This window comes from Ranitomeya imitator, chromosome 4 (assembly GCF_032444005.1).
Source record: "Ranitomeya imitator isolate aRanImi1 chromosome 4, aRanImi1.pri, whole genome shotgun sequence".
Taxonomy (NCBI): Eukaryota; Metazoa; Chordata; class Amphibia; order Anura; family Dendrobatidae; genus Ranitomeya; species Ranitomeya imitator.
In genome coordinates, this window is record NC_091285.1 from 362,576,749 (window position 1) to 362,591,265 (window position 14,517).

The window sequence follows — 14,517 nt, forward strand, 5'->3', positions numbered from 1 at the left end:
CATTTTTGTGAAAAAAAAAAAAAGTATTTTTACGGCTCTACATTATAAATGTCTGTGAAGCACTTGGGGGTTCAAAGTGCTCACCACACATCTAGATAAGTTCCTTAGGGGGTCTACTTTCCAAAATGGTGTCACTTGTGGGGAGTCTCCACTGTTTAGGCACATCAGGGGCTCTCTAAACACGACATGACGTCCAATCTCAATTCTAGCCAATTTTGCATTGAAAAGTCAAATGGCGCTCTTTCCCTTCCGAGCTCTGCCATGCGCCCAAATGGTGGTTTACCCCCACATCTGGGGTATCGGCGTACTCAGGACAAATTGTACAACAACTTTTGGGGTCTAATTTCTCCTATTACCCTTGGTAAAATAAAACAAATTGGATCTGAATTAATTTTTTTGTGAAAAAAGTTAAATGTTCAAGCACTTAAAGGGTTAATAAACTTCTTAAATATGATTTTGAGCACCTTGAGGGGTGCAGTTTATAGAATGGTGTCACTTTTTGGTATTTTCTATCATATAGACCCCCCAAAGTGACTTCAAATGTGATGTGGTCCCTAAAAAAAAAAATGGTGTTGTAAAAATGAGAAATCGCTGGTCAACTTTTAACCCTTAGGCCATGTTCACACTTTGCAGTTTTTACTGCGGAACCGCGGCGATTTTGCAGGTGTATGTGTCCCTAGACGCTGCAATCGTCTGACCCCACTTTGTCTCGGTATCCCCGTGACATAGGGTTATTGGTATAAGTCCCCCAGCAGATTCTTCTTAGATGTTTAGTCTAGATGTTATTAATAAATCTGCCCATTCATGTGGCTGAGAGGAAGCTCTGGAGGACACAACTTCCTACAGTGATAGTTGAAACCTGACTGTGCACCACATCTTGTTTCAAATACCATACTTATACTGTATTTTCAATCTGCCCACTAAATAATATATTTTGGCCAACCATTCTAACAGCCTCTAAATTGACCGTGTTATGAGTGCTGAAGTTCATCGCTGGTTATAGTGACCGTGTAAAGTCCTTTTTTCTTTTTTTCCTCTAGGATAATTCTAGGTTAAGCATATAGTGGCATCAGTGTGCAGTAGAAGCTACCCACGCGCCACATTACTGTATTATTGGATGTTGTTACTTGTCTTCTTACTAGTGTATCTCATTATAGATTACAAAAGCTATTAGACGCAGATGACAAAGATGATGAATGTTTAACCTCCAGCAATCAGTACCCAAAAGAGACGGTTCGAAAACGACAGAGCTCAACCCGCAGCTCCAGAAGTAGTGACTCCTCTCGTTCTTCAAGAAAGAGCTTCAAGCTGGATATCAGATTAGAGGAAGATGTCACCAAGTCCGTCAAGGGCAAAAATGGTAGATTCATTAATCCATGGCCTACCTGGAAGGCTCCTACCATGAGAAATGCTGTCAAATGGGCTGCAACTGAGAAAGATAATAGCAGTGTACCAAGTTCAAAAGAGGTATTTCCTATTCTGTATCATCCCATATTCACATATATTTGTCAGTATGAATACATCACAGCTATATAAAAAGTGACACATTCTGTTCTGCTAGTACATGTTTTCTGAAACAGCAGTGTATTTGGGGTCATGAAGGTATGCTTTTGGGATAGTTAAAGGGACACTGTCACCTGGATTTGGAGGGAACAATCTTCAGCCATGGAGGCGGGGTTTTGGGGTTATTGATTCACCCTTTCCTTACCCGCTGGCTGCAATATTGGATTGAAGTTCATTCTCTGTCCTCCATAGTACACGCCTGCGCAAGGCAAGATTGCCATGTGCAGGCATGTACTACGGAGGACAGAGAATGAACTTCAATCCAATATTGCAGCCAGCATGCAGCCAGCGGGTAAGGAAAGGGTGAATCAAAAACCCCAAAACCCCGCCTCCATGGCTGAAGATTGTTCCCTCCAAATCCAGGTGACAGTGTCCCTTTAAAGGTTACGGATGTATTTTTAACCAATTTTGTATGCAAGATTTTTAGCTATAAAATAATGAAGTATCTGTTCTGATAGTCTTAAAGGGAACCTTGTCAGCTGTATATTGTTGCTCTAACCACGGGCAGCATTACTTAAAGAGAACCTGTCACCTGAATTTGGCGGGACCTGTTTTCGGTCATATGGGCGGAGTTTTCAGGTGTTTGATTCACCCTTTCCTTACCCGCTGGCTGCATGCTGGCCGCAATATTGGATTGAAGTTAATTCTATGTCCTCCGTAGTACACCCCTGTGCAAGGCAATCAAACACCCGAAAGCTCCACCCATATGACCGAAAACCGGTCCCGCCAAATTCAGATGACAGGTTCCCTTTAAAGTCTAGTTGCACAGTTGCAAGAAAATGTAGTTAGAAAATAGGACTTTTTCCCTGCACCCTGACAGCACCGTAAAGAAAGAGAGGATCCACTCCCAGGAACAGGAAACCTACAGAATACAAAGGCGGAACATCTCCATACACCTCAGTGTGGTTTCCTGTTCCTGAAGGAGACCTACAACCCTGCACTGCAGGTTGAAGTCAAAGAATGGAGCTCCACTTTTGTTTGTTTTCTCACCTGGGGAAATTTCTCCAGGGGTTTGGCACGAGGCATCCCTGAGGGATGCAGCAGGACTCTGCCCGCAGGAATGAGCTGATTGGGCCATTCTAGCTCTGCTTTCCAGGGCCTGGAATGAGGGGGCATCGCTCTGTTCCTGGCCGAATTTGGAAGGTGGAACTGGAAGTAAGGTAGCACGCTGTGTGTGTGCACATAAACGTGGGTCATCTGACTGTCCTCTTCCGGGTTCGGAGGGCGGGATCGTATGGACTGCGGCATGCTGGATTGTTGGACTTGGTGCGGGTCTACCTCCAGTTGCAATAGTGTTCATCCCTGGCTACATTGGACGAGGAGCTAACTGTATGGATGGACCAGCGATGTCAAGTGACATCTAATCCTCCTCCTTGCATGGTTGTTCCACTGCACAGGATGAGGTGACAATATAATCACACAGTTGCTGATTTATTGTTTTATTGGCACACACCAGGAAGACCTGTCTGAAAATAAGAGCAAGGAATGTGCAAGTTGTGGAGAAAAATTGCCCAAGTTTGATAGGAAAATGCTTTTTTACGCCTGTGATTGAGCAGTGTGAGGCGCTGCATTCAGGTTGCAGGCTGTATTGAAGGCATGGGTACGGATCCCTCTTCTAACAGCAGTGAAAAAGATGCCGCATAAAACATCCCTTCTACCTCTTCAAACAGTCATGATATCTCATCCGATTCTAGTTCTGAGGAATAGTTGGAGGACAGTGGAGACTTATTTAGTTATCGCTCCTCTGTGTCTTTGACCTCTGACAAGGATTATGGGTCCCGGCCTGCTGTGAGCGAGCTGCCCGAGCTCCTCTTCTCCACTGCCACTCCAAGCGCCCCCGAGCATCTTTTCCTCTTGTCTTGCAACGTGTCCTCTCATGTTGAGGATACCAGATAGTTAATACTGTTAGATTTACGATGGAAAAAAGGGTTTGGCACCGTGTTATCCACGTGAAAAAAAAGATTGCTCTCAGTGGGATGTACAGCTGTGGTCCGCAGCAGTTTCCTATGAGTTTACATTACAATGTAAACCTATGGGAAACAAAAAACGCTGTGCACATGCTGCGGAAAAAAACGCGTGTAAACGCAGCGGTTTACATTCCGCAGCATGTCACTTCTTTCTGTGGATTCCGCAGTGGTTTTAACAGCTGCTCCTATAGAAAACCGCAGTTGTAAAACCGCAGTGAAATCCGCGATAAATCTGCAGCAAAAACTCAGCGTTTTTGCCCTGCAGATTTATCAAATCCGCTGCGGAAAAATTCGCAGTGGACCATTATACGTGTGCACATAGCCTTAATGGTTGACAAAAATAAAATACGATAAATGATACAAATAAAGCTTTCGGGGCTTCTTAGGTCTCCCTGAGGAAGAGCCTTGCGAATTGTCAGAAGCTTGCTTTGTAACATTTTATTTTTCTCATCAATTAAAAGGGTGTCATGGCTACAAGATTATCATCTTGTTTTTCCCACTGAAAGCACAATCTACGATCTACAATGGAGTACTCCTTTCAAGCTTCGACTTGGTCTTCTCCCGACTTTGCTCAGTGGATGATTTCACAAACTCCCCTCTCCCGCTCTCTGACCACAACCTTCTTTCATTCTCTATCAAGAACTGCCATCCCACTCAGGTCACCCCCACTTTCCACACTTATAGAAACATACAGGCCATTAACACCCAGAAACCTATGAAGAACTTGCAGTCCTCATTGGCCCCAATCTCCTCCATCTCCTGTCCTGATTCTGCTCTGAAGCATTACAATGAAACCCTGCAAAGTGCCCTGGATGAATCTGCTCCTCCTATAAATAAAACAACTCAGCACAGACGGCGACAACTGTGGCACACGCTGCAAACATGTTTCCTGCAGCGGTGCTCCAGGTGCGCCGAACGCCTGTGGAGAAAATCTAATCTACCCGAAGATTTCATCCATTATAAGTTCATGCTAAAAACATATAACTCTGCCCTTCGCCTCTCCAAACAAACCTATTTCAACACCCTCATCACCTCGCTGTCCAATAACCCTAAACGTCTCTTTGACACTTTCCAGTCCCTACTCAACCCAAGAGTGCAGGCCCCAACCACAGATCTCCGCGCTGACGATCTGGCCAATTACTAGAAAAAATTGACCACATTCGACAGGAAATCTTATCCCAATCTCTTCATACCATGCACTGTCCTCCCTTCCCCACTGCATCTAGTTCACTCTCTGACTTTGAACTAGTTACAGAAGAAGTAGTAATCAGGCTCCTTGTATCTTCTCGCCCAACCACTTGCACCAGTGACCCCATTCCGTCACATCTCCTCCAGTCCCTTTCCCCGGCTGTCATCTCTCACCTAACAAAAATGTTCAACCTTTCTCTCACTTCCGGTAATTTTCCATCCTCATTTAAGCATGCCATCATACATCCATCACTTAAAAAACCATCCATCGATCAAAACTGTGCCGCTAATTATAGACCTGTCTCTAATCTTCCCTTCATCTCTAAACTCCTCGAGCGCCTGTCCACTCCCGTCTTTCCCGCTATCTCTCAGATAACTCTCTTCTAGACCCTCTTCAATCTGGTTTCCGCTCTTTACACTCTACTGAAACTGCCCTCACTAAAGTCTCTAATGACCTACTAACAGCTAAATCTAATGGTCACTACTCCATGCTAATTCTCTTGGATCTCTCCGCAGCATTCGACACTGTGGATCATCAGCTCCTCCTCACTATGCTCAGCTCCATCGGCCTCAAGGATACCGTTCTCTCCTGGTTCTCCTCCTATGTCTCTGACCGCTCCTTCACTGTATCTTTTGCTGGTTCCTCCTCCTCTCACCTTCCCCTTACTGTTGGGGTTCCTCAAGGATCAGTCCTAGGCCCTGAACTCCTCGTGTTTTCTCCCTCTATTAACTGTTATGGCTGGCAATCAGGCAACACAGCGTGCAGTAATCAGCGCACATACAGAGATCTGGCAATAACCAAAAACAATAGGACGAGCTCTGAGACGTGGAATCTCTGTAGACTGCAGTACCTGATCTATCCTCACACAACTATAAGCAGCAGTGGATTGCGCCTATAACTACCTATGCAACTCGGCACTGCCTGAGGAGCTGACTAGCCTGAAGATAGAAATACAAGCCTGACTTACCTCAGAGAAATACCCCAAAGGAATAGGCAGCCCCCCACATATAATGACTGTTAGCAAGATGAAAAGACAAACGTAGGAATGAAATAGATTCAGCAAAGTGAGGCCCGATATTCTAGACAGAGCGAGGATAGCAAAGAGAACTATGCAGTCTACAAAAAACCCTAAAACGAAAACCACGCAAAGGGGCAAAAAGACCCACCGTGCCGAACTAACAGCACGGCGGTGCACCCCTTTGCTTCTCAGAGCTTCCAGCAAAAGTTAATAGCAAGCTGGACAGAAAAAACAGAAAACAAACTAGAAGCACTTATCTAGCAGAGCAGCAGGCCCAAGGAAAGATGCAGTAGCTCAGATCCAACACTGGAACATTGACAAGGAGCAAGGAAGACAGACTCAGGTGGAGCTAAATAGCAAGGCAGCCAACGAGCTCACCAAAACACCTGAGGGAGGAAGCCCAGAGACTGCAATACCACTTGTGACCACAGAAGTGAACTCAGCCACAGAATTCACAACAGTACCCCCCCCTTGAGGAGGGGTCACCGAACCCTCACCAGAACCCCCAGGCCGACCAGGATGAGCCACATGAAAGGCACGAACAAGATCTGGGGCATGGACATCAGAGGCAAAAACCCAGGAATTATCTTCCTGAGCATAACCCTTCCATTTGACCAGATACTGGAGTTTCCGTCTAGAGACACGAGAATCCAAAATCTTCTCCACAATATACTCCAATTCCCCCTCCACCAAAACAGGGGCAGGAGGCTCCACAGATGGAACCATAGGTGCCACGTATCTCCTCAACAACGACCTATGGAATACATTATGTATGGAAAAGGAGTCTGGGAGGGTCAGACGAAAAGACACCGGATTGAGAATCTCAGAAATCCTATACGGACCAATAAAACGAGGTTTAAATTTAGGATAGGAAACCTTCATAGGAATATGACGAGAAGATAACCAAACCAGATCCCCAACACGAAGTCGGGGTCCCACACGGCGTCTGCGATTAGCGAAAAGCTGAGCCTTCTCCTGGGACAAGGTCAAATTGTCCACTACCTGAGTCCAGATCTGCTGCAACCTGTCCACCACATAATCCACACCAGGACAGTCCGAAGACTCAACCTGTCGTGAAGAGAAACGAGGATGGAACCCAGAATTGCAGAAAAATGGAGAGACCAAGGTAGCCGAGCTGGCGCGATTATTAAGGGCGAACTCAGCCAACGGCAAAAATGACACCCAATCATCCTGGTCAGCGGAAACAAAACATCTCAGATATGTTTCCAAGGTCTGATTGGTTCGTTCGGTCTGGCCATTAGTCTGAGGATGGAAGGCCGAGGAAAAAGATAGGTCAATGCCCATCCTACCACAAAAGGCTCGCCAGAACCTCGAGACAAACTGGGAACCTCTGTCAGAAACAATATTCTCAGGAATGCCATGTAAACGAACCACATGCTGGAAGAACAAAGGCACCAAATCAGAGGAGGAAGGCAATTTAACCAAGGGCACCAGATGGACCATTTTAGAAAAGCGATCACAGACCACCCAAATGACCGACATTTTTTGAGAAACGGGAAGGTCAGAAATGAAATCCATCGAAATATGTGTCCAAGGCCTCTTCGGGACTGGCAAGGGCAAAAGCAACCCACTGGCACGTGAACAGCAGGGCTTAGCCCTAGCACAAATTCCACAGGACTGAACAAAAGCACGCACATCCCGTGACAGAGATGGCCACCAGAAGTGCACCCCTTAATCCGAGCAAACAAGTCAGAAATCAATGGCAAGGGATACTGAAACTTAACAGTGATCTTATTAAGAAGGCGGTAATCAATACACGGTCTTAGCGAACCATCCTTCTTGGCTACAAAAAAGAACCCTGCTCCCAATGGTGACGACGATGGGCGAATATGTCCCTTCTCCAGGGACTCCTTCACATAACTGCGCATAGCGGTGTGTTCAGGTACGGACAAATTAAATAAACGACCCTTAGGGAATTTACTACCAGGAATCAAATCGATAGCACAATCACAATTCCTATGCGGAGGTAGGGCATCAGACTTGGACTCTTCAAATACATCCTGAAAGTCCGACAAGAACTCTGGGATGTCAGAAGGAATGGATGACGAAATAGACAAAAATGGAACATCACCATGTACTCCCTGACAACCCCAGCTGGTTACCGACATAGAGTTCCAATCCAATACTGGATTATGGGTTTGTAGCCATGGCAACCCCAACACGACCACATCATGCAAATTATGCAGTACCAAAAAGCGAATAACTTCCTGATGTGCAGGAGCCATGCACATGGTCAGCTGGGCCCAGTACTGAGGCTTATTCTTGGCCAAAGGTGTAGCATCAATTCCTCTCAACGGAATAGGACACCGCAAAGGCTCCAAGAAAAATCCACAACGTTTAGCATAATCCAAATCCATCAGATTCAGGGCAGCGCCTGAATCCACAAACGCCATGACAGAATATGATGACAAAGAGCACATTAAGGTAATGGACAAAAGGAATTTGGACTGTACAGTACCAATAACGGCAGAGCTATCGAACCGCCTAGTGCGTTTAGGACAATTAGAAATAGCATGAGTAGAATCACCACAATAGAAACACAGTCTGTTCAGACGTCTGTGTTCGTGCCGTTCTACTTTAGTCATAGTCCTGTCGCACTGCATAGGCTCAGGCTTACTCTCAGACAATACCGCCAGATGGTGCACAGATTTACGCTCGCGCAAGCGACGACCGATCTGAATGGCCAAGGACATAGACTCATTCAAACCAGCAGGCATAGGAAATCCCACCATTACATCCTTAAGAGCTTCAGAGAGACCCTTTCTGAACAAAGCCGCTAGTGCAGATTCATTCCACAGAGTGAGTACTGACCATTTCCTAAATTTCTGACAATATACTTCTACATCATCCTGACCCTGGCATAAAGCCAGCAGATTTTTCTCAGCTTGATCCACTGAATTAGGCTCATCGTAAAGCAATCCCAGCGCCTGGAAAAATGCATCAACATTACTCAATGCAGAATCTCCTGGTGCAAGAGAAAACGCCCAGTCCTGTGGGTCGCCGCGCAAAAAAGAAATAATAATCAAAACCTGTTGAATAGGATTACCAGAAGAATGAGGTTTCAAGGCCAAAAATAGCTTACAATTATTTCTGAAGCTCAGGAACTTAGTTCTGTCACCAAAAAACAAATCAGGAATCGGAATTCTTGGTTCTAGCATCGATTTCTGATCAATAGTATCTTGAATCTTTTGTACATTTACAACGAGATTATCCATTGAGGAGCACAGAGCCTGAATATCCATGTCCACAGCTGTGTCCTGAAGCACTCTAATGTCTAGGGGAAAAAAAAGACTGAAGACAGAGCTAAGAAAAAAAAATGTCAGGATTTCTTTTTTCCCTCTATTGGAAATCATTGGAGGGCTCCTTGTACTGTTATGGCTGGCAATCAGGCAACACAGCGTGCAGTAATCAGCGCACATACAGAGATCTGGCAATAACCAAAAACAATAGGACGAGCTCTGAGACGTGGAATCTCTGTAGACTGCAGTACCTGATCTATCCTCACACAACTATAAGCAGCAGTGGATTGCGCCTATCAACTACCTATGCAACTCGGCACTGCCTGAGGAGCTGACTAGCCTGAAGATAGAAATACAAGCCTGACTTACCTCAGAGAAATACCCCAAAGGAATAGGCAGCCCCCCACATATAATGACTGTTAGCAAGATGAAAAGACAAACGTAGGAATGAAATAGATTCAGCAAAGTGAGGCCCGATATTCTAGACAGAGCGAGGATAGCAAAGAGAACTATGCAGTCTACAAAAAACCCTAAAACGAAAACCACGCAAAGGGGCAAAAAGACCCACCGTGCCGAACTAACAGCACGGCGGTGCACCCCTTTGCTTCTCAGAGCTTCCAGCAAAAGTTAATAGCAAGCTGGACAGAAAAAACAGAAAACAAACTAGAAGCACTTATCTAGCAGAGCAGCAGGCCCAAGGAAAGATGCAGTAGCTCAGATCCAACACTGGAACATTGACAAGGAGCAAGGAAGACAGACTCAGGTGGAGCTAAATAGCAAGGCAGCCAACGAGCTCACCAAAACACCTGAGGGAGGAAGCCCAGAGACTGCAATACCACTTGTGACCACAGAAGTGAACTCAGCCACAGAATTTACAACAATTAACCTTCCTTTGCCTGACATTGCCATCTCCGTGTGCGGTTCCACCATTATTCCAAAGCAACATGCCCGCTGCCTTGGGGTCATACTTGATTCCGAGCTTTCATTCACCCCCCACATCCGATCACTGGCTCGCTCTTCTTATCTGCATCTCAAAAACATTTCTAGAATTCGCCCTTTTCTTACTTTCGACTCTGCAGAAACTCTTACTGTTTCACTTATCCATTCTCGTCTGGACTATTGTAACTCTCTACTAATCGGCCTCCCTCTTACCAAACTCTCCCCGCTCCAATCTGTCCTGAATGCTGCAGCCAGGATCATATTCCTCACCAACCGATACACCGATGCCTCTACCTTGTGCCAGTCATTACACTGGTTACCCATCCACTCAAGAATCCAGTACAAAACTACTACCCTCATCCACAAAGCACTCCATGGCTCAGCACCACCCTACATATCCTCTCTGGTCTCAGTCTACCACCCTACCCGTGCCCTCCGCTCCGCTAATGACCTCAGGTTAGCATCCTCAATAATAAATACAGCCCACAGTGGACCAAAAAATATGCGATCTCATACACATGCATGTAGCCATGTGTTCATACTATGAGAAAAGAGACTGCATATACAGTTAGGGCCAGAAATATTTGGACAGTGACACAAGTTTTGTTATTTTAGCTGTTTACAAAAACATGTTCAGAAATACAATTATATATATAATATGGGCTGAAAGTGCACACTCCCAGCTGCAATATGATAGTTTCCACATCCAAATCGGAGAAAGGGTTTAGGAATCATAGCTCTGTAATGCATAGCGTCCTCTTTTTCAAGGGACCAAAAGTAATTGGACAATGGACTCTAAGGGCTGCAATTAACTCTGAAGGCGTCTCCCTCGTTAACCTGTAATCAATGAAGTAGTTAAAAAGTCAGGGGTGGATTCCAGGTGTGTGGTTTTGCATTTGGAAGCTGTTGCTGTGAGCAGACAACATGCGGTCAAAGGAACTCTCAATTGAGGTGAAGCAGAACATCCTGAGGCTGAAAAAAAAGAAAAAATCCATCAGAGAGATAGCAGACATGCTTGGAGTAGCAAAATCAACAGTTGGGTACATTCTGAGAAAAAAGGAATTGACTGGTGAGCTTGGGAACTCAAAAAGGCCTGGGCGTCCACGGATGACAACAGTGGTGGATGATCGCCGCATACTTAATTTGGTGAAGAAGAACCCATTCACAACATCAACTGAAGTCCAGAACACTCTCAGTGAAGTAGGTGTATCTGTCTCTAAGTCAACAGAAAAGAGAAGACTCCATGACAGTAAATACAAAGGGTTCACATCTAGATGCAAACCATTCATCAATACCAAAAATAGACAGGCCAGAGTTAAATTTGCAGAAAAACACCTCAAGAAGCCAGCTCAGTTCTGGAAAAGTATTCTATGGACAGATGAGACAAAGATCAACCTGTACCAGAATGATGGGAAGAAAAAAGTTTGGAGAAGAAAGGGAACGGCACATGATCCAAGGCACACCACATCCTCTGTAAAACATGGTGGAGGCAACGTGATGGCATGGGCATGCATGGCTTTCAATGGCACTGGGTCACTTGTTTATTGATGACATAAGAGCAGACAAGAGTAGCCGGATGAATTCTGAAGTGTACCGGGATATACTTTCAGCCCAGATTCAGCCAAATGCTGCAAAGTTGATTGGACGGCGCTTCATAGTACAGATGGACAATGACCCCAAGCATACAGCCAAAGCTACCCAGGAGTTCATGAGTGCCAAAACGTGGAACATTCTGCAATGGCCAAGTCAATCTCCAGATCTAAACCCAATTGAGCATGCATTTCACTTGCTGAAATCCAGACTTAAAACGGAAAGACCCACAAACAAGCAAGACCTGAAGGCTGCGGCTGTAAAGGCCTGGCAAAGCATTAAGAAGGAGGAAACCCAGCGTTTGGTGATGTCCATGGGTTCCAGACTTAAGGCAGTGATTAAGAAATCCTATATAGAAAAGAAATACCAAATAATATTGAAAAATATCCAAAGGAGTAAATATTCCACAATAAGTAAATACCCAAAAGAAAATATTTACTAACCACAAATACCAAGACAATTTTTTAGAAATTCAATAAATTTTATTATAAAAAAGACATAGCACAATCAATAATTTTTATTAAAATATATCCATATATTAGAATATGTATAATCTAAAATAGAGACAAAATATATATGCATGTTCAATATAGATCAGCATGTGGGGGGGCCAGGGCGTACTATACCTGATCGGCAAAAAATAAAAAATAAATTAAATAATGCCACGGCTCAAGAAAAAAACAACCATTCACATTGAAATGTATAAGCACTATATATATATGTAATATTAAATAAGTAATATTTCATGTGATGGTAGAAACAAATAATAAATAAATTAAATAATTGTGGATGAAAAATAAAAATAAAAAATAAAAATTATCCAATTACAATTATGCGCATATCCATATATAATGAGTCTGTATTTGATATATGGTTGATGAAATAACAAAAAATATCAAAAAATATAAAGATGAATAAATAAACCAGTGATATTGTAAATGATTAACGTGATATATGAAAAAAATATGTGTTACAAACTATATAATTACAAAAAATGGTGTGTCAAAAAATATATGTGTCAATTACTTAAGAAAAATAAAAAATAAAAAAATAAAAAACGTGAAATATGTGTTAGTGTTTAATATCTGTATATATATTATATATTGCAGTGATAAATTTAATAAAATGGACAATATACATATAATCAGTATTGAAATGTGGAAAGGTATATATAGACTATATCAATCATCAACCACATATCAAAAAACAACAAGTGTGGCAGGCGGTTTTAATTCCACTTTGACGTGAGTGTCACAATGGACATGCACACAAGTATCCAAAGTGATAAGTAATGAATAATGCACAGAGAAAAAATTAGATGAATAAATAAAAATAAACCGTGAATACCGACCAGGAATGCGCGCCTCAGCTCCCCCACACACCACTCCAACGCACGTTTCGCAACCGCTTCGTCAGACTCTTACCTGGTGGTCCGGAAAATGGGTAAGAGTCTGATAGGGATTGTGAGCGTTTAGTATGTCACTTGAACGGTAACCCCGGTTTCGGGTATTAGTATTTAGTACAGCATGCTTACTCCCTCTCAGTAACCTTTTTGCTTGCCCATTTGTATGATCTGCACTAGTGGCACTTTACTTGTTTATACGGACATTCCTAGGGGCGTCCTCCCGGATGTGTGTTGTTTTTTTCAGTGTTGTTCTAGTTTTTCCCTCTTTTTCCCTTTGTAGTACTTGTACTGTTATGTGATGTGTTTTTATTTATTTCATGCAATAAAAATTGGAAAGTAATTTTATATTTAAATTACGGACGTCTACTCCTATTTTTTCTCTTCGGTTTCTATGATAGCATCCTCAATAAACCTCCCACTCCCGTCTCCAAGACTTTACACATGCTGCGCTGATTCTTTGGAATGCACTACCTAGGTTAATACAATTAATCGCCAATCCCCACAGTTTTAAGCGTGCCCTAAAAACTCATTTGTTCAAATTGGCCTACCGCCTCAACGCATTAACCTAACTATCCCTGTGTGGCCCATTCAAAAAAAAAAAAAAACATAATCCGATTACTCGCATCATGTTCTCATACACTTTATGCAGTTAATAGCCCTCTGTGTCTATACTGCTACATACTTAGGCAGTTAACTGGTTCATGTAGCTTTACATGAACACTTGAGCCTTACACTATGGCTGGTCCGACTAACCAAAGCAATTGTTACCATCCACCTCTCGTGTCTTCCCTTTTCCTCATAGATTGTAAGCTAGCGAGCAGGGCCCTCATTCCTCTTGGTATCTATTTTGAACTGTGATTTCTGTTGTGTTGTAATGTCTATTGTCTGTACAAGTCCCCTCTATAATTTGTAAAGCGCTGCAGAATATGTTGGCACTATGTAAATAAAATTATTATTATTATTATTCAATAAAAGTTATGGCCACTAATGCACTTAAAAGGAAAATATCCATTTGAGGATATGTAAAGTGTGGGTGAAATCCCCTGATACTGATGTAGCAATTGCTAGGATATAAAAAAACAAACAAACAGGTGCCATCCTGAGAGAAGCTAGAGGAGAGGCGGCTTCCTCCTTTAAACCTGATATAGCGCCTACCTGTACATCTATTAGACAGCATTAGGTTTTTCCACCCACTCTTGCGCGCTTTAGTTTTATTCTATTTCCTGCAGGAATTATTTGTTTGGTTGGGTGTTGGATGAGATTATAAAGAAGGATGGGGAAAGATTTCCCTTCCTTTATTTCATAGGAATAAAACGTCCAATCGGCGCTAGAAATCCAAGGGAAGATATGGCTGCCTTTGCCAATAATTAAAGCAGGACTCGGAACAACGGATTCCTGTTTAATAATCCAACACAGATATAGGGGGTAAGCCAAAGCAGTCATGAAGCCAGGCCCTGGGAAGGGGGCTAAGATTCTTTCCATGTCAATGAGCCTTGCTGCTGGCCAGCCGATGGGTGGCAGACACAGTTGGTCGGGGTCTCAGACTAGTTTTTCTTCTACTCCTCTCAGAAGGTTAAAAGAAACCA

General features: G+C 43.4%; 1 protein-coding gene across 1 annotated transcript in view; it reads left to right on the forward strand.

Annotated features, from left to right (window-relative positions):
• Positions 1–14,517, forward strand: part of NAPEPLD (N-acyl phosphatidylethanolamine phospholipase D) — a 52,676-nt gene that overhangs the window by 13,669 nt on the left and 24,490 nt on the right. Inside the window, exon 2 of the mRNA XM_069765116.1 lies at positions 1,158–1,467. Within this exon, the coding sequence (XP_069621217.1) occupies positions 1,158–1,467 (310 nt within the window). The remainder of the gene's footprint in view (positions 1–1,157; positions 1,468–14,517) is intronic.